Below are 19,450 nucleotides of genomic sequence, written 5' to 3' on the forward strand. Positions count from 1 at the left end.
TAGTCTCTCTCTGCCTCATTCAGTTCCCCATCTGTAAAATGGAGATAATAATGCTTCCTCATCTAAAGGATTCTTGTACTGTAAAAATAGTTATTGTTTGTAAAGCACTTAGATACTATATTGATGGGCACCATAGAAAAGTGCATAAAGAGGCGAATAAATTCTGTTTTCAAAGCAAGGTTTGAATAGTGTGCAGTAAATAAGGCATGTGTTGAACAATGAGAAAACAAAATATTGAATAGCTGTTCATTAAGTGAGCACTGTCCATCCTTTGGACTAAATGAGTCGGGGTCCTGTGGAAAAAATAGTATGTGATCATTTAATTAAAGACTATCATAATGGATAGGGACAAGGGGGAAAATTAAAGTTAAACAGGCAGCTTTAATTCTGGCATTTACTAACTTTCCAGTGCTTGACTTTGCAACCATAATAATGTTCTTTCAATTTAGTTTTTATTTGTGTTATATATTACACACTAATTTATACCCCTTCTAGAAGTATCTGTAAGTTATTTATATAATTATATGTATGCATAAAGTAGGTGTATAAGTGTATGTTAAAATGAATGTGCACTCATTTATATAGCAGTATAATTATCTGCATATGCACCTCTACGTAGGGGTGTGGGTATGTCTGGGAGTGTGTGTATTATATTTACATACACTCAACACATTCATGGACTTCAGTAGCATAACTGCAGGGGGAGACTCAACATCCTCAGGCTCCTTGGGGTATATCTACACTGCAATAAAAAACCCACAGCACTGAGTCTCAGAGCCTGGGTCAATTGACTTGGGCTTGTCAGGCTCTGATAGAGTAGATGCTCCAAGACCCACCACTCTCCTGGGCTCCCAGAGTCTGGCGTCTGGTTGGAGCCTGAACACCTATACTGCAATTTTATAGCCCCATAGCCAGAGCCCTCAAGTCCGAGTCAGCTGACTGGCCAGCCACTTGTTTTACTGCAGTGTAGATGTAACTTGCGTTGTACACCCAGGTCTGTTGGACCAGGCTTGTGAGCTGGGCGTTGCAATGGGTTTCCAGTTGCTGGCTCACAGCCATGCTTGACTCAGGTCTGCTGCTCGACTTGAGTCCAGCTTGCACAAGGACCGGGCTGCCACCCGTGACACGGCGGGGACTTGGGTGCTGACTCCATCCCAGCGGGATCCTAGGACTGGGCTCCGGAGTACTTGCTGGCCTAGGTCAGGCTGAGCTGTGTGTGGACAGCGGCTGGGGCTCGAACTTGAGTCCCAGCGGGCTGTGTGGACAGAGCCACGCAATTCTGAAGTAAACAGCTTTGCTACGGGCGAGCGGCCGCGGAGCCTCCTGCACTCCACGCCTGGGGCCGGGGGAGGCGGGCCCAGTGTGGCTGGGGGCGGGGGCAGCCGGCTGCCCCCTTGCGCGGGCTGTGTGGGGAGGAGGAGGCGGCGGCCCCCAGGGCGGCTGGCGGGCATGCGCGCGCGCGCCCCACTAACATGGCGGCGGCGGCGGCGGCGGCGTGAGTCCCTTGGCGGGGGCTGGGCGCTGCTTGACAGACCAACGGACCGACGAGCCGCGGGCGGCGCGCGAGGAAGCGGGCAGCTCCTCCCCGGCCCGGTGAGTGGCGGTGGCGGCGGCTTCGCGGCGCTCTGGGCTGCGGGGCGGCAAGACCGGCCGGGGAAGGGGCTGGAGAAGCGGGGCAGCTGCCCTCCTTGTTCCCTCGGCTCCTTCGAGGGGGGGGACGAGGGCTCTGCAGCCCCCTGCAGCTCCCCCCTCCCCCCCTCGCCCGGCCGCGGCCGGAGGCGGTGGGTCTCGCTGGGTCTTTTCCTTCCTCAAGCTGCAAAGCCGCTTCCCGGCCTCTCCCCGCTGCCCCCCCCCATCAGTGCCGCCCCCCCCCCGGCTCGGCGCCTCTTGCGGCAGGTAACTGGCGCTAGCCCAGCTGCGCCCGTGGTTTGTAGGGGCGGGCGTGTCTGTCCGTCCGTCCGTCCGTCTCTCCTCCTCCGGTGTGTGGGGTGGGGGGAGCAGCCCAGGCGTCGGCATCGCCCCTCCTCTGCGTCCCCGGGCAGCGCACGGGACGGGGCAGGGGGCCGTGGGCAGCGGGGTCCTCGGCCCGTCCCGAAGAGTTGGGGGCAGGGCTGAAGGGGCGCCAGGGCTCGGTCTCCCTCCCTGGATCGTGCTCCTGCAGCCCCCTGGGGCTTGGGCTAAGGGGGGGGGCGGCGGCAGCGCCGGGCAGCGCCGAGCCCTGGGGGCTGAGGGAGCGAAGTGCCGCGCTAGCGGGCGCGGAGGCTCGGTCCCAGCCCGAGTGCAGGGGACGGGGAGCGGCGAGGCGCGGGACGCTCAGCCTCTGCGGTCCTTGCTGCCTGCGGCCGGTTCGCGCTCGCTGTGCCGGGGCTTGGGGCTCCCTCCCTCCCGCTCGGCCCCGCGCCTGGCTGGGGCCCCAGGAGCAGCCGCGATGGCTACGTTGCCCCCCTCGGCGCTGCCCCGCGCACTCTCCCGCCCGGGCCGGGCTGCAGGCTGCCCCAGCGGCTGCCGCTCCCGTGGCTGGATTTGGTCGGGGCTGGTGCCCCCGTTAGCTGTGCATCTACCTGTCCCTCAGCCAGGGGATCGGCGCTGGGAAACGCCTGGCTCTTTCCTCCCGGAGCCTACCCGCTGCTCCTGCCGCCGCGTTTGTTGCGGGGGGCCGGGGTCTCCTCGGTGCGGGTGTGAGCGTTTGACAGGAGCATGGCGAGGACACACCTCCTAGTCCCTTTGCTGGAGCAGCCCGCGAGGTGAATCTTCCACCCTCCCTCCTTCCTAGCAGCGGCGGCGCCTAAATGCACTCGCGGGGACCGTCCGCTGCTGCTCTTCATCTAGGGCAGCAGCTTCGCTTCACCCACGAGCGGATGAGATCGGGCACATGGAGGAGCGGGCTCAGCAGATGCACTTGCATCCCCTCACTCACTAGTGAAATTATACGGCCAGGGCCTGCTCCAGTTAATGGGAGTTTTGCCCGAGGAAGGGCTTGGCCTGAAATGGGGTGATGGGAGGGGAGAGATGATTGCACGGAGAGGGCTCCTGCCCCTAGTGCAGTCTGAGCCAGGCTGGCGCGTTCCCTCTCCGAGCAGAGAAAAAAGTACAAGGCAACATGAATAAGGTTTCCTTGTTGCTCTCAGTGTGTGTGGCTAGCAAGAGGCTGGTCAATGCCTCTCTGTTCAAGAAAAGCCATAGTCCTGAGCAGTAGATACCGTGTATTATGTTTTTCCCTCCTGACTTTGTATGAAAGTATGTTTACTTTTTAAATATCACTACGTAGTGCCAGTGAAAATCTAATTTTATGTGACCATGAAATGAAGTTTGCTAGTAATGTTTAAAATGTATATGTTCCTTGAAAGTGTTCACCTAAAATGTAAAAACATTAGTTAAAATGTGCAAAAAAATTAAAGATCCAACCTGCAAAACAGCCGAACAAAAAAACACCTCTGCTGATGTGTTTGTTGCTGTGCAAAAATGGGTCATATTGTGATTGTCAATGGATCACTGGTCAGACTGGCAGAATGCAGAGTATAAAGCTTTTAGGGATAGAGGAGCACTCATACTACACTTGGAAAATATGGCATGTTAAAACATAAAGTTCAGCTTGAAATTAATTTATACCATACAAGTGATTACAGAGTAAGTTAAAATGGATTTATTATATGAGGGATTGTTTTTCGGAGATTCATCTCTTAACTTTCTTTGGGGTAGTATATATACTTTTTGACAAAGTGTGAAATATTCAATTGCAACTTTCATAAAAATTCTTTTCACAACATTATCCATTAGCCACTCACTGTCTGTAGCCTTTGCGGTAAATTGCAGAACAGATTGAAGTGGGCTAGTAATTAAGTGGAACCTTATTTTATTAAAGCTAAATTTTATGCTCAGTTAAACTTTAGGAATAAAAAGCACTTTCGTGTGTTTTTCTTTCCTAAATAGTTACTTATTGTAATTTAAAATATGTTAATGCCTTTCTTCTCCCTATAGTCAATTTCTTCTCTCTCTGATTAATCAGCTATGAAGGACTGCAGAAATAATTAAACAGCTTTATGACCTAGGAATTATAACAAAGAGGAAGAGTATTTTGTCCAGATATGTAAATATTTTGGTGTGGTAATTCATCTTAAAAATTGTTTTAACTTCACTGTTAACGCTGGATAATCTTAAAACTAATAGAACAAATCTGATGATTAAGAGAGAAATATCCTTTATATTTTAGAGATTGATGATGGCTTTTCAAAACATTCTTACCTGAAATGACAGCAGCTCATCAATAAAAGCTTGAAGTGTACTATCTTAACTAAATATAGCATCTTCAGGTTTATTTTTACTTGTCAGATATTTCAGTTTTAAATTAATGTAGAGCGTCTCAAATTCTTTTGTAGCGTGGATCACGGTTTAATAGATGGTCTCACAGATAACTGCCCTACAATTTGTAATAACTTAAAGTCACTGTGATAACGAGCAATTGCTGATGTGGGAAAAGTAAGGTTAGGAAAGCTTTAATGTATTTCTAAATGTTTTTTAAAGCAGTTTAACAGCAGGAAATAAGTAGGAGAGTCAGCACCATGTGGGAAACCAGCATACCTGATCCACCAGCAAGTGCTGCACAGCCCACCAGTAGTCTTGTAACTGCTGAGTTAACTCTGTGGCAGTGCATTCTGAAAAATTATTTGTACAATCAAACTGTGTATTTATTAACAAGAAAAACCAATTTTGTGAGTAGTACTTAATATTTACTGTACTGTACGGATTATATTACTTAAATTGGTATAAAGAAAAAATAAACTAAACGAATAGAACGGTTTTCTGAACTTTTTGTTTTCAGCATCTGATTTAACGGAAGCTTTGCAGTAATGCAGACACTCTGCAGTGGAGAAGAATGTATAACACCAAAGTTTAGTACTCTAAATATTTAAATTATTTTTAAACAAAAGGCCATTTAAATAAAGTTTCAGGTGCACTGTTTGAATGTGAAAGTCATTGATAATCTTTAAAACAAAATACTTACTTTGAAATTAATATTTCACTGTAAAGATTAGCTGACAGCACTGGTACTCTTGCTGTCTAGTTGCTATAAAGTATAAATAATCCTGTGTCAAATTATTTTTGCTTTATACATACGTGTACAGTAGTGCATTTAAGAATAAATATTTTGCAGGAATTGTTTAAATTCTGCAAAAATACATGCTCATTTTCTAGCATACACTAAATAATTGGTGCAAAGATATATTGCAGTTGCAAGAAGAAACTGAATAGATACCCAAAGGTTAACTACAGCTTTGATGTCGTGAGTATTCTTCCATCCTCTTAAAATCTGGTTATATGGTAAATGTTTATTACACTTAGGAAAGCTCAGTGAAAGAGCAGCATCAGACTTCTCAAATATATCTAGATTTTAACTTTTTTCATTACTTTGAGCAGGCAGGTATATGTTCTTGCTGCTGACTCCCTCACTGGATCCAAGTACAATGTTCTGAGCAAAATAAATGGTGAATTTCTCCATGTTGCTTCTTAATCTCAAAGGAGTTGTTGGTAGTGGTGCTTCCAATACAAGCCCAACGCATCCAGGCAACTGCCTGAAGTTAAATGGTGCTGAGAGTTTATTTATCCCAACCCTGTTTTTTTGTTTCAAAAGATGGGAGGAAGTGAAAGATACTAGATCATATCCATAGAGCTCCCGCTCTTTGCATGTGGGTCCCCAGATTCTAACAAGCATGTTCCATCTTTTTTTCTTCTGAGTTGGGTTGTGGACTCGCATTTCAGTGAGTGAGCTGGAAGTGGGGGAATCATATCTAATCTCAGTGTTATTCACTATTACTCAATGCAGGTTCTGGTTCTGTGAGGAGGGGGGGGGGGGCAGTCAAAGACCTCACCAAGACATCCTTTGACATTAAGCAGCAGCAGTAGTACGAAACAAAGTTTTATCATTCAGCGTGCCCAGGACACTGAACTTGAATTCAGCTAAGCTCAGCAATAAGGAGGGACATCTTCCTGAAACACGGAAGTAATGAGCACTGTTAGAACATACACACAATACATTTTTTAAAAATAATTTTTAAAGACAGTTGTGGTTTGTTCTGCATTTCTCTAAATGTAAATGTAAAATATTTTAGAATAGATACTGTAACCACACTTCAGGAGTTTGCAGAAGGGATAGTAATAGGTAATAACTTGACCTCTGTGTGCCCAGGAATTTCAAAAATTTTTATTAATTCATATTTGGAAAAATATCTGTTGGCACTCAGTGTATGTCCTGATTGTCTATCGCAGAAATGAAAACATGCAAAGTAATAATATAAAGGATTGTGCTTTTAGGGTTCACTGAGACTTAAAAGAACAAAGAAAATGGGCCAAGAGACTTCTGAAGTTTTGAGTTTTCCAGCTCAAATAAAGGACCAAGTGGTCTGTAAAACTTATAAAATGATGATAGTTCTGTTCGTTTTAATAGGACATTTTATAAATACAGGACACATGCACCCTGTCTTGATAAAATACAAAACAGTGCCCCCCCCATAAATATTACTCCCTAAAATTCAGGATGGTCTGTTTTTTTTTTTTTTTTTTTTAAATACCTGATTTGATTTAAAAAAAAAAATTAGACTTTTGGTTTCATTACCTTTGCGACTGTTTTATAGTTGGACTTGTGTTCAGTGTCACAGGAAACCCAGAATCTTAGTCAAAATTCCAAGATGGTTTGGTAATAGTTACTTAAAATGGTGGTTGGTAAGTTTGTAAAAATAGAAATTGGCTGGCTTCTCTTTAAGATCTTATTTAGGTGCTAAAATTTGCCATATTTTGATGGTCTCTTCATGTAGTGGGAGAAAGATTTATAATATTATTATGTGTTAGAGGGATATTATTATTATTATTATTGTGTGTGGTCATGTCTGGTCATGGGAAAATATAATTAAATCATATTGCACATACATTCTGATGCGTAGTTGAGGGATACTTCCTTTGTTTCTGACACAACTTATAAAAAATGTACTGATTAAAGTTAAAAATGAACTTTAGTTTCTTCTTTGGGTATATGTCTGTATGAATCCCACTGTAGTTGGGTATGTGCTTCGTGCGTGAGGTCAGGTTATTTTTTTAATAGAATTGTCTGGGGGTGCACGTGCACCCTGTAGCTCCTTGGGCTTCCGAGTGAGGGCATAAAGGGTGGAGTGATTGCAAATTTCCCCTCCCCTTGCAGTTCCCTCGTACCAATCATGACAGGGAGTGAAAACCTGGCAAATGTCCCACCAACTGCTTTCTCTGATCTTCAAAGGCCTATTCTCAACTAGTTTGATGGGGAAAAATGTCTCTTCACCCTCCTTATCCCTTTAATTTAGATGTTCTAAATTAAAAAAAAAAATCAAAAAAATCCCTGGTATAGTGGGGCAAGGTGTTTCATGACAACCAGTATGGTGGACTCTAAACCTTCAGGGTTTAAAACCTATCTGACTTGCGATAGACTCGTCCCCCTGGTCTATGGGCACAGCTGATGCCTCTTCTATCTGGGGGATGGTTATATCCTTAATAAATGTTCAGTTTCTAAGTCTTCTTCAGGGATTCACAAATCGAAGGACCTGCAGCTGAAACTGTAACTACTTAAGCAATATATGTGCCTCATCTCAGACCTAGAGAAGATAACCACCTCCAAAGAACTGGAAGGGTCATCCTCAGCATGTGTACCATTGAGCAGACACCACAGTCCATCAGTGACAGAAAGGGAGGGAAGAAGATACTGTAGAAATCAATACTATCATATTGACACCAAACACTTTGGCACCAGTGGCTGCTACACTGAGACCAGCGCCATCAACCCCTTCAGCGTTGGTACTGATAGATTCAGCGCTGGCCTCAGCACCGGCACCTCTGGCACTGACAGTGTCAGCCCTAGAGCGAGCGTCAGTACCTCAACACAAGGGGAAATCAAAAAGTAGTGCCAGGCAAAGTCCAGACACTGCTCCAATCACCATGAAGCATTGTTCTGGAGAGAGGGGAGCAAACCTCACTCTTCCAAGCACAGAGTGGCTATACTCTGATAAGGGAGTGATGCTAGGTAAGATGCTACTGACATGTTGGCTGTGCTGATTATGGGACCATGATATGCTCTCCTGGATCTGTGGAGATACTCTCCTGGGATGTCATTGGTACCAGGGTGGCACTAGTCACTGGAGCTGAGATGTTACCACATAGCACTGCCATTTGGAGAGAGTTACTCTTCATCACTTTTTCCAGACTTCGTCTTCTCCCTGACATCAAGCAGGGATGCCTCTCTACCTTCTGTGAGTGATCCTAGAGCGAGCACTGGGGGATCGCTCATGCAGGGCCCCCCTGCAAAGGAGATGCAAGTGGCATTGGTCTAACCAGTCACAACTGGGCTAGTGTCAATTTCAAATGCTGTCCTGGTTCTTCTGTGGACCATCATCTCAAGCATCCCACTCCTGTACTTCCATGAAGAGGAGAAGATAAGTTTCCAGGCAGCATCGCTGCCCAGATTGTTGATACCAGAGCCTTTCAGTACCCAAGAACTGGGAGCAATACAAGAACAGCAGCACCCCCAGTCTTCAACAAAAGACTGGTCATCATTGAGACAGTTCCATCAGCCCATGTCCTGGTGGCTGATTACTTTCAAGTTTTTATGGATCTCTTAGCTTGCATCACAGAGACATTAGATACTGAAACAAGTCATGCAAGAAATCACAAACTCTTTGATGTTTTGAGTGTATCAGCCCAGCTAGGATTGTTCTCCCCATTAATGACAGCATACTAGAGACAGCAACAGGCTCTGACAAACCCCAGCCACCATTCAGCCCACCTCTAAACAGGTGGCTGAGTACTACCAAGTGCCTCTGAAAAATTTTGAGCACTTATATTGCCACCAAAATCCAGGATCAAAATCAGAGGCATCAGTGCAGGAAAAGTTTAAATCTATGAAAGGCACATCCATGGATCTCCAAAAGCTAGACCTGTCTGGGCATTACTTATCTTGTCTACTTGTTTGCAGCTCTGGGTGTTCACCAAATATAATTTATTGATGTGGGAATGGGCGACTCCTTTCCTACAACATCTCAAAGAATCACCCCTTCTCTCACACACACATGTATGCAGTCTCTTGTTTGTTCTCTCATTAGGTCATGTCTAAAATTGTAGACTAAAGGCTCCTTGGGGCTGTGATGTTGTGTGTCTGTTCTGTGAAGTACCTAACATTGTTTATCCCACATCAACAGATGTGGTAGGTGTTGCTTGTAACTATAGTTGGCACTACAGTCTCAGACACAAATGATTTTTTTCCCCAAGTTGGTGGTGTTCCTTTAATACCTAGGCAGCTCTCCCCTTGTTTGTTGGTGTCTTAAGCAAGTAAGGCATTGAAGGTAGAGATCTTCACCAAACATCTTAATTTTGTATCTGTACCTTCAGCTTTAAAATTTGACCAACAATTTTTAATTAAAATGTGAAATGTTTTTTTTTTTTTTTTTTTAAAAGAATCTCTTACTAGGAGGGTATGGGCTTCTTTGCCATGTTTCTCAAATTGCTGCTGCTTTAAGGTAATATGATATCCTTCTTAGCTTGGACAAAGAGTAGGTTGAGCTCTTAGCATACATTAGTTCAGGTAGCATTACAAAACCTACAAGAGAGCAGCACCATTTTAATTAGGTGTATATATAAAAAAGAGTGTGTACCATTATTCAAGTACCTGGTGGTCAAATAGAGAAAACTTGATGGAATAGATTTCTTTTAAACAAACTTTGAAAAGTAACACAAAAATGACAAATTTGATATGTCAGCAAATCTCGTGTCTGAGAAAGAAGCGAAGAGCTTTCAGTGCCATGGCATAGTTGAGTCAGAGTTACCAGTGGCACCACCACGTAGTTGGGACTGAATAATTAGAGGTCGAAAAGGCCTGTTAGCATATGTAATGGTCTTCAATACTGTGACTTGCCTGTATAGTCCATATGTATTGGAGCAGTCAGAGCTCGACAGAGGGGCATACTGGTGGTGAAAAATTAAAGTGATAAACAGCTATATGGGAGGTGGAGGGGTGGGCGGGCGGTGGGGGAGAGATTGAGAGAGAGAGCAGGAAAGTTCATCTGCTAGTACCAAGCAATATTTTCTAATAGTTATAGAACCATCGGGATTTATGAATGCATTTTCTATTGTCTTCAGCTACAATAAATTTTGAGGAAAAAAATGACATTGGTTTTTAAAGGAGAACCCTTCTGAAATGCTTTGAATTAACTGGAAAACTCAGTCTTTTCTTTCCATCATATGAAATGGGAAGGAAAAGGTCCTTTTTCAGGATAAATACTGCAGCTGGGCAAATACTGCAAGAAAGTATTTGCAAAATCCTTGTATGTGTTTTATCCTCAAGAATGTTTGCAGAAAACAAAGTATTTGGGGGAATACTCTCACAAATATGTTTTTGTCAGTATTAGCACTGGAAATGCTCCTGCTAGCGTTAGAAAGTTGGGATTTGGAAGCCAGTTGAAAGGTGTGGGGGGGGAGTGGGAGGTTTGTTTTTTGCAGAGGAGCAAGAGTTAGCAGGTGGGGGATGGTATGTAACTACCACCATCCGAAGTGTGTCAGGCACAGGAATGTGTGTGAGCCTGGAGTTCAGCTGTGTAATTAGGAAGGGAATAATCTATCTGGGACCTATTTCTTTCAGAAGCACCTTTTGTGAGGGTATCCAAAAGCTTGTGTCCTGTTCTTATGGGTCCCCAGCACCCCATGCGCAGATGACTATACTGGTCTGCCTGTGTAGGTGAGGATGGGCTGCAGCAGCAGGTAGTTCTGGTGCAGGACGATCTGAGTACTGCCTTTGTCAGCATCTCCTGGGTGGTGGCAGTTGGATGGTGCTGGCTTATTCAATTGCCAATGAGAGAGACACCTTAAATGCAGGGAGAGGAATCTCATGGAATGTGTGTCTGATAGCACTGTGGGTGCAGGTAGCATCTATTTAATTCAGTATCAGGCTGCCACATGGGAGGAAATGGTAGGCCTGCAACTTCTTCTGCCATTTGCTGCTGTGCTGGATCCTGCTTGTCCTGCTAAGCTGCCTCTTACTGCTGCACAGGCCTGTGCTGTGCAGGTTGACTCTATACTAATTAATAGATTCCAGGACTGTCAGTGTTACCCATGCTCCCAGCAAAAAGAATTAATGTATTTGGTGGTGTTAGGTTTGTGTTGAGGCCAACAAATTTAAAGTTAATATTGTTTTAGTAGTTGCTTTAATTTAGAGTTTAGTAAATTTACCTCCCAAGTTGTTTGGATACAAAAATTATTTTAAGGTGAGGGAAGTAGTGTTCTCTCCTCTTCCCCGCCTCCCAAATTTATTTAAACATCCAGCTTATTGGTGTCAGACAGGCAGAATTTTGCTATGTACTACACCTAATTTTTGGGTACACAGAATCTTTTAAGATAAGCACAGTTGCTATAAAATGATCAGTAGCGATATAGTTAACATTACTGACAATGAAATTGTCACTTTTAATTTCAGAATTAACTCTGAGATAAATGGGTCAGTCAGCACCTTTCTTAACTATGAATTAAAGCAGTCATCAGTTACACTCTTGGAAGACTTTTTTCACAACTATGAGGGCTAAAATTTTTTTTAACGTACCTTCATTTCTGGGTCACAGCAAGGGGTGGATTTCGCAGCTTCAGAATAACGGTGCTCTGTCTATAGACCATGGCTTCCAGAATCTTCCTGGAGCTTGAGATAATGCTGACTGGACCAGGCCAGAATCCCCTATATCAGCGATTCTCAACCTTTTTTTCCCCTGAGTACCACTCGGGAAAAAAAGGGGGGGGGGATTTCGCGGCGGCAGCGGAGGGGGACTTTCGGCGGCGGATTCGGCATTGCGGTACGGCTCGCGTACCATCCAGCCTTCTTCGAAGTACCACTGCTGCCCTATATAGTTGTATAAGGACTTCCCCCTTACTTTCTCCCCCCTACTGTCTTTATGTGCAGATTTTATATTGTTGGTGCTGCTGGTAGCTTTTGTAGAGAAGTGCAAACAGCTCTATAGGGATCTCTAGCATCCCGTTCCATACTAGCAGTTTTGAGCATCTATTATTACACTTATAATAGCAGTCCCCTTCTCTTCCCCCCCTCCACCTGTTTTATTTGTTCTGTGCTTGAAGGTATGCTAGGTACCTCACAGAACAAATAGTTAGAAAGCTGCCTGCCATGGCAAGTGAGGGTTAGTTAAAGTCAGAGGGGCTAGGGTGGGATTCAACAGAGTGCATAAATTGGCATGTGAAACTAAGCACATACAAATTTCTTAGCAAACACGATTTTTCTTTAAGTTGAATATTTTAGTTTATTTTGCAGCAGAAATTATTTAGTTTAGTTTATTTTGCAGCAGAAATCCTTTGGCAGGGATTTGAATGAGATCAGGGTAGTAGCCCAATGAATGCTGACCAGATGAATATGTTCTAAGAAAATGTTCAAGGCTTGTAGGGGTCATGGAAAACAAAACAGATGCTTAAGATGGTAAATTTGCCAAATTGTTTGAGTGGTTATAGCAGCACTTACATTATGTAAATACACAGTAGTAAAATATAGCTTACAATTTTCAGCCTATTTGACTTTTTTAGATATTAGAGCAAATATACAATTTTACTTTAAACAGAAACTTACCTGCAACTTAAATATGGACAGAGCTCCTAGCTGTCACTGAATTTGCTGGCTGCTCAGAAATTGAATTTCCTATCTAGTTTAAAAATGCTTTGGGCCATTTTTTGAGCTGTCGGAGTATGAACAAAAATATTCTAAATCTCCTCTTTTGTGGGCAAACTGCATTGAAGATTTTGTTTTAACCATCTTAATGGGCTTGGGTCCAGCTTCCTTAAAGCTCTAGTGATTCCTTACATACTATTTCATCCTTCTAGGTTGTAAAATTTAGGATTGTTAGAACATGAAAGCAGGGTGGGAAAACTTTTTTTTTTTTTTTTTTTTTTGCATCTGCAGCCCTAAGAGGAGCGGCATGCCTTCTCTCTTCTCCTTGAAAGGATTGTTGATTTAGTTAATTTTAAATCTCGTTTCATATTATTTCAGAATGCTATTGGCACAAGTAAATTGGCCTTTGTTTGCTAACAGTGCAACTACATGGGTCAATTTCACATTTTGGCATTTATATAGTAATAAAATATGGTTTTATTTTAAATTTCACAACAGTGACGAGGTTACACTTTTAAAAAAAAAATAGAAATTTTTTTTCTCATTAAGTTTTGTGACAGCTCTTCAGCCTAAAGTATCTTGAAATACCCTTTTAAACACAATATCTTGATGGATATTGAAATTTACTCGTTTGTATTGAATGGATTATTATGAAAGAGATTGTGAAGGATCAGACAAGAGTTTGATTTAATTGTAACGACATATTGCCTTTTGTCTAAAAAGGGACTCTCAAAACTTTACAGTGTAATACTGTTGGCTAGATACCCAAAAGTTTATTGCTTTACATTTATGCTAATTATCTGTTGCATGTTGTGCAGTAAAGTTTCCATAATCTTATTGACAATTTATCAAAACTTGCTTAGTGATCTTTATAGCAACAGATAATGCAAAGGGATATTTTATTTAAATAATCAATATATAACTAACCATTTTCACTTCCCAACTCAGGGAGAAAATATTTTGATAAAGCTAGTTTTTGTGTTTACCAACCAGCTGTAAGATTTATTATTTTTGATCTTTTAGTGGCAAACTCTGTAAAAAGCTAAGATATATATGTATTAAAAACCTGGCTCAGCATTTTTATCAACTAGAAGAAAAAGTTTTCGGTGTTAATGGTTTATCAGCTTTGCAGTATAAAAAGATGAAAATTGAATTTCTGCTTCTTGAAAGCCTTAAATGTATGGACTAAAACTGCTTCTACCTTAGGCCTAATTTCTTATTAAAAATACCTGCATATGTTTTTTATTTTACAAAGAAGGAAAAAAGTATTTTTAATGATATATTGTAATATTAATGTCAGTAACACAGCTAGATTGTTTTAATATTATAATAAATGTAAAATCTTGGATTGTCTTACCCATAGAAATATTTTTTCATGTGTCTCTCTTCCACCAGTATCTTAATTCTGTTAATAGTTGTTCAGCAGGTCCTAACTGCCAGCACTAGGATTAGTGAACATCTGTATTGCAGAAATAAGTATGCATACAATACTTTCTTTTGGTAGGCAGGAAGTAAACATATCTGGGTTCCAGAACGGCAGATACATTGGAAGTAAATAGCAAAGGTGTTTATCTGGAAGTAACATCATATAGTAGGTTTGGAAGGATTAATTTTTTATCGATAAATATCAATTTCACTATGTGCGTGTGCGCCCGCCCCCCGGAAAAGTATTTCCATTGATAATTGAAATTTACAGATCACTGAATTAAGAAAAATGCTGCTTGAAAACTTATTAGAGTTTGTTTAAGGATATTTATTTTGTATACTTTGACATGTGATGTTGACCCCCCCCCATAATTTCACACAACTGTGAAAATTTAAATTGATAAAAATCATGTGGCAGGGAATTCTTAAAATAAGCATTAATGTTATCTGGAGATAGATATACACACGCTCACATAATTTTATATTGTGTATATATATGTATATATGTATATATAATGTATGTATATATAATATAGAATTCTGCCAAGCCTATGTATAAATAACTTATTTTAAGTCTCCCTATGCTTTCTCTTATCCCTCTCTTCTCTTCTAACTCCAAGTTTCTTGTCAAAACAGCCTCAAAGCTTTTTCTTAATTTTTTTTTAAAAGAGAGATGGGTAGGTGCTTATGAAATTAAATTTAAGAAAATAATTTTTCATTTTTTCAAAATATTTTGAAGGGACGCCATTAACTTAGAAGTCAAACTTCTGTTTGGAAATACTCTACCTGTCTTTGTGTTATGGTAGCACTAAATCTGAATTAGAATTGTGATCTCATTGTACTGTACACAACTCAGCATAGAATAGAACAGTCCCTCCCATGAAGAACTGCCTAATTTAAGTCAGGATATAATAGTGGGTATGACAAACAGGAAGGAGGAGGAGGTGGAAGAGGGAAACAACAAGAAGAATGTTAATATAGGTCAGCTATATACAGAACTGGATAGTTTGAAATTATAAATAATGTTATGATACTAGTAATAAATGGATGATAGTATTGCAAAGATATAGTCTCTAGGAAATTATTCAGGGGAGTCCTATGGCCTGTATTATATGGGAGGTCAGATTAGACGACAACAGTGTTTCTGTAATCTATGAAGTAAAATTTATGGTTAGTATAAATGAAAGAGATTAGAGGGGGAAATACCAGTTAGTTTACTTCGTGCATTTGACGGCTCCCTGTGTATGGCCAATTTCCCTGTTCGTTCTGCATAGTACGTGTCCCATATTGTTTGTGGGACTTTCCCATAGAAGCCAAGGTGAGAGGAAACATTAAGGAAAAAAAGGAAAATGTAAGGGGAAAAAGTAGAACCACGGAGGCAGAGATAGTTCCTGAAATTACTTTTAACTGACTAGATTTCAATTTGACTGTGTCTCTTTAAATAATTTACATCAAAATTGGAGAGAGGATTTTAATTTCACATATCTGACTCTTCTCTGTATTTTGCAGTTGTCCTTACACATTGTGTGAAAGAAATCAACTGGACTGAAATGGGTTCCTAGTCTTTGCTCAGTCAGAACTTCCCATTCATTTTGTTTTTTAACTAAGGACTGCAGAGTTGGGACTTTGAGCTATACCCTGAATGTTGATAGGGCCAAAATCTTAATCTGCTTTCCTTCCCTCCCACTTCTTTCCCACTTCTTTCATTTAACTGTCTAACTGAGCCTGAAGCATCTGATTCTTCAAAACAAAAGTGTGCAGTTAAAATAATTAAAAAAAAAATCCATCTTCTATGTTGAGTGACTAGCCAGCCTTGGGTTAGGTATCTTTGAAATCTCATGTGTTAAACTCGTGTGTTAAATTGTTTCTTCATACTCTGTGTGTTTACAGTGTTCTTGTGAACAGGAGGCAGGGTACTGGGACAAATTTCTGTACAGAAAGTGTATGATTTTTTTTACAGCATCTCTTTAAAAGACTGGCCTCTAAAAAGCAGTAATTGTTGCCCTTCAGGTTAGTTTTTTACATTAGAAGAACAATATTAGAGTAGATGGAAAATATTTTTCAGCCCTGTGTAGTAGTAACTTTGGAAATGCAAATGCTTTAGGCTTGTCTATTGATACATATATTTAACCAAGAGCTCACACAGTGGGAGATAAGGGTGAATGGGGTTTGGACAACAAAAGCCTTATCAGGAAGTTAAAGGCAGACACAGGCTCACCATCTAATTCAGAATCAAATGAAGTAGGGGGAGTTAAACAGAAGGGATGAAGCTGAATTTACTGGCTGTTTTAAACCCCAGCTGTAAGTACTATTAGTAGCAAGGACATGGACACCCTCCATGTTGACTCTTTTTATTGGGTTCCATTTACAAACATTTTAATGTTGAAACTAACCTGATGCTTTTCTCTCTCTTGCCCTTTGCCTTTGATTTTCAGTTTCCCTAGCTTAGGTCAAGTGACTTATTGTTGACCTCCCCTGTTGATTCTATACTTCCAATGTCTGAATTGACTCTTCTTGAGGTGTTTCCTCTGTTGTAACTGATATAAGTGTTATTCCTAGTGTGATTGATTTTTCTCTGTATTTTTCTTCTTTGCCTTTAGTTTCCATTCCTCTCAACAATCCCATTACTTTCTGTTTATTCCTAGTTCTCTGTTCTTGCACCTGCCTTTCCCCCTGTCTCATTCTCCTACCTTGTTCATTTCCTCCTTTGTTTCTGACTTCCATCTTCTAGATTTATGTCAACCTTCTCTCTTACCTTAATTTCCTATCTTTTTTTCATCACACTCTGCTTGCTTGCTCACTCTCACATTCAAGGATGTCTTCCCTGCCAGTCCTGCCTAAGCATCTATGCAAGCTTCACTCTCTGTATTTGTCCAACTTTTTTCTGCAGTTATACATGGATGTGTTGTGCTGATCAGAATGCTAGCGATGTTGGAAGCTATATGCAAAAAGCTCCCATCCTGGCTAGGGTAGGGAGTAGGCAGAAGATAAGACAACAGACTATTCGGGAGATCACAGGGACCGGTCCTGTCAGAAACAATGAGCTAGTGCTCCTCAACTCTACCCCAGAAAGAAATTATGTTCTGCCTCAGTCTGATGGCACTATCTCTGGTGAAACTGAGCTTTCGTGCTCTTCTTCAAAATGGAAGCTCAGAAATTCACTTTTCAAGTACAGCTTCATTTATATGACACGAAATAATTTATAAAAGTTCACTTAATAAGCACACTGAACAGAATAAGTTTAGTGCAACCGGCTTTTAAGTAAAACCTCTTCTAAATAGTAGTAAATTTTATCCTGTTGTTGTGTTTGCATTATTTCAAACAACGGTTTAGAACTTCCAATTGTCTTACATTTTTAACAGGCTGGTGAGCATGTTGTAAAATAGCCTATCTGGTGCTACACAAACTAATGAAATGCTGGAATCCTTTTTATGTCTCTGACAGACACTCCACTTGTGCTAAACTTGATGACTATCACTGCAGGGTTGGAATCTTTATTACAGCACCAAGTGTAATCTAGTGTTTGGAACAAAAAAGATAAAAACCATGCACTGTTTTAAGTAATCTACCCATAAAGGCAGCTACTTTAACTCTGCATCACCTTTCATAGTTTATTGCTTAAAAAGAAAAGGTCTTGAAATGTTTTGGGGGTAATTCTACAATCATTACAAATTATTAGGAGGTTTAAATGGGTTTCAACACCCGATATTGATGATCACTTATAAGCATTATTGTATAGCAAAAATGCTTTACTTGTTTTAATATTCAATTTTATTTACAACTATGTTTTAATCTTGAATTTTTTACATTTATAATTTTAGCAATAATACCCATTCAGTACATTACAAATATTTTTAAAACTAACAAATTTCATTAAATGACATTGAATAGAGTTTTCAATTGTTTTTATCCACATGAAGTATACTGTAGAAGTAAAATGTAGCATGGTGAAGTCCCTCATGATAGTTACAAACTCTCAATTACCTGAAATTGTGAAGCTTCAGTAAAAGCTATTCAGATGTTTAATGACACTCTGAATTTTTAATGTATGTGTTTAAATGTTCTAATATACCCCAGTGAAGTTCAAAAAATTGAGTTAATATTTCTGTATCATCCTTAGCTTTGAACTATTATATCTGTTATAACAGATATGTAGTTTTGATTGATGAAAGTTTGAAAGTCTGGTTTCCAGAAATCCATGGTAGTATCTTCTTTAGCCAAATTTTGTTGTAGAGAAAATGTGTATGTTTAAGTTACAAAACTCTTAAAGCACAGAGTTATAAGCTAAACATGATAGAAACTGACACAGGAAACTCTCAAAGTTGGTAGACTGAAAATTGTGTTAGATTCTTACCTTCTATATATTTGCAGAGAGAAGGGAAAAACATCTGACTTGCTAACATTGTTGCTGATGGACTAACCCATGACTGTCTTGATTTCAGTGTAATACAGATGAAATTCATCAGTAAAGCTCAGCAATGTGAGTGCTGGAGTGGAGCATTAGTAACAAAATAGATATTGCTCTTCTCTCTGTATTGAGATGGAGTGGCTTAACTAACTTGGGCCTCTTGGTTTTTAAAGTCCACAGCAAGGTAGGCCTGTGCTATATTTGAGACTAGAGTTATCTTTAGGGATATCTGTGATCTGACACTCCTCGCCATTGCAACTTACATCAGCAAGCAATTGTGCCTTTGCTGTTGAAGTCCCAAACAACAATTTATTATTTCCTACTTTTTAAAAAGCACAACATTTTTTGCCAGCGGTGTTTTCTAATATGACCTTTGTTGGATTGAGAGTGTGTAAGATGGAAGGAAAAAGATTTGTGTTTTTGAAATTGAAAACAGTCTGTATAATGTTAAAAAGAAGACGTAAGTAGTAGTAACAACGTATTTTTTAATATCAAATCATAACATGCTGTGTGAAATAAGCTGATTTTTCTTTTCAAGGGTTCACTTCACTTTAAAATAAAGAAGTAATAAGAAACTTTATTTTATTCTCCTCCTTCCACTCTTGCTTTAATTTAGCTCTTGTTTACACAAAGTTCCTCTACAAGTAGCTAGTTAAATTTTTGCAGCTTTAAACAGCAAGATAATGGAGTTTTTTTGTATTTGGTCTATAACTAACTAACTGTATTACTACTCCACAGGAAACTGTTGTGCTGAAAGGAAGAATTAACTGGTCTTTCAACTTTAGCCTTTTTATTGTGAGAAGGAAGATCACAGAAGTGTTACCATGGGGAGAACAGCAACTAAAGGTAAGGTTTTGTCCAAAAGGAAAGAAAGCAGAAAAAATTAAAACTGTTTTTGGGTAATGATGTATTATTATCCCTAATAATGAAAACTACTGGATTGATAAATTGAA

General features: G+C 40.7%; 1 protein-coding gene across 5 annotated transcripts in view; it reads left to right on the forward strand.

The window, feature by feature from the left end:
* The first annotated feature begins 1,310 nt into the window (after positions 1-1,310).
* Positions 1,311-19,450, forward strand: part of SCML2 (Scm polycomb group protein like 2) — a 188,664-nt gene continuing 170,524 nt past the window's right edge. For all 5 annotated transcript variants that reach the window (XR_010923262.1, XM_067566080.1, XM_067566081.1 and 2 more), the window contains exons 1-2: positions 1,311-1,593; positions 19,236-19,343. Coding sequence is in view for 4 of the 5 variants with exons in the window: in XM_067566080.1 (XP_067422181.1) it covers positions 19,322-19,343 (22 nt within the window). In the remaining variant the exon portion in view is untranslated. The remainder of the gene's footprint in view (positions 1,594-19,235; positions 19,344-19,450) is intronic.

This window comes from Emydura macquarii, unplaced genomic scaffold (assembly GCF_026122565.2).
Source record: "Emydura macquarii macquarii isolate MOO-44397 ecotype Brisbane River unplaced genomic scaffold, CSIRO-AGI_Emac_v2 contig_2734, whole genome shotgun sequence".
In the NCBI taxonomy this organism is placed as follows: Eukaryota; Metazoa; Chordata; order Testudines; family Chelidae; genus Emydura; species Emydura macquarii.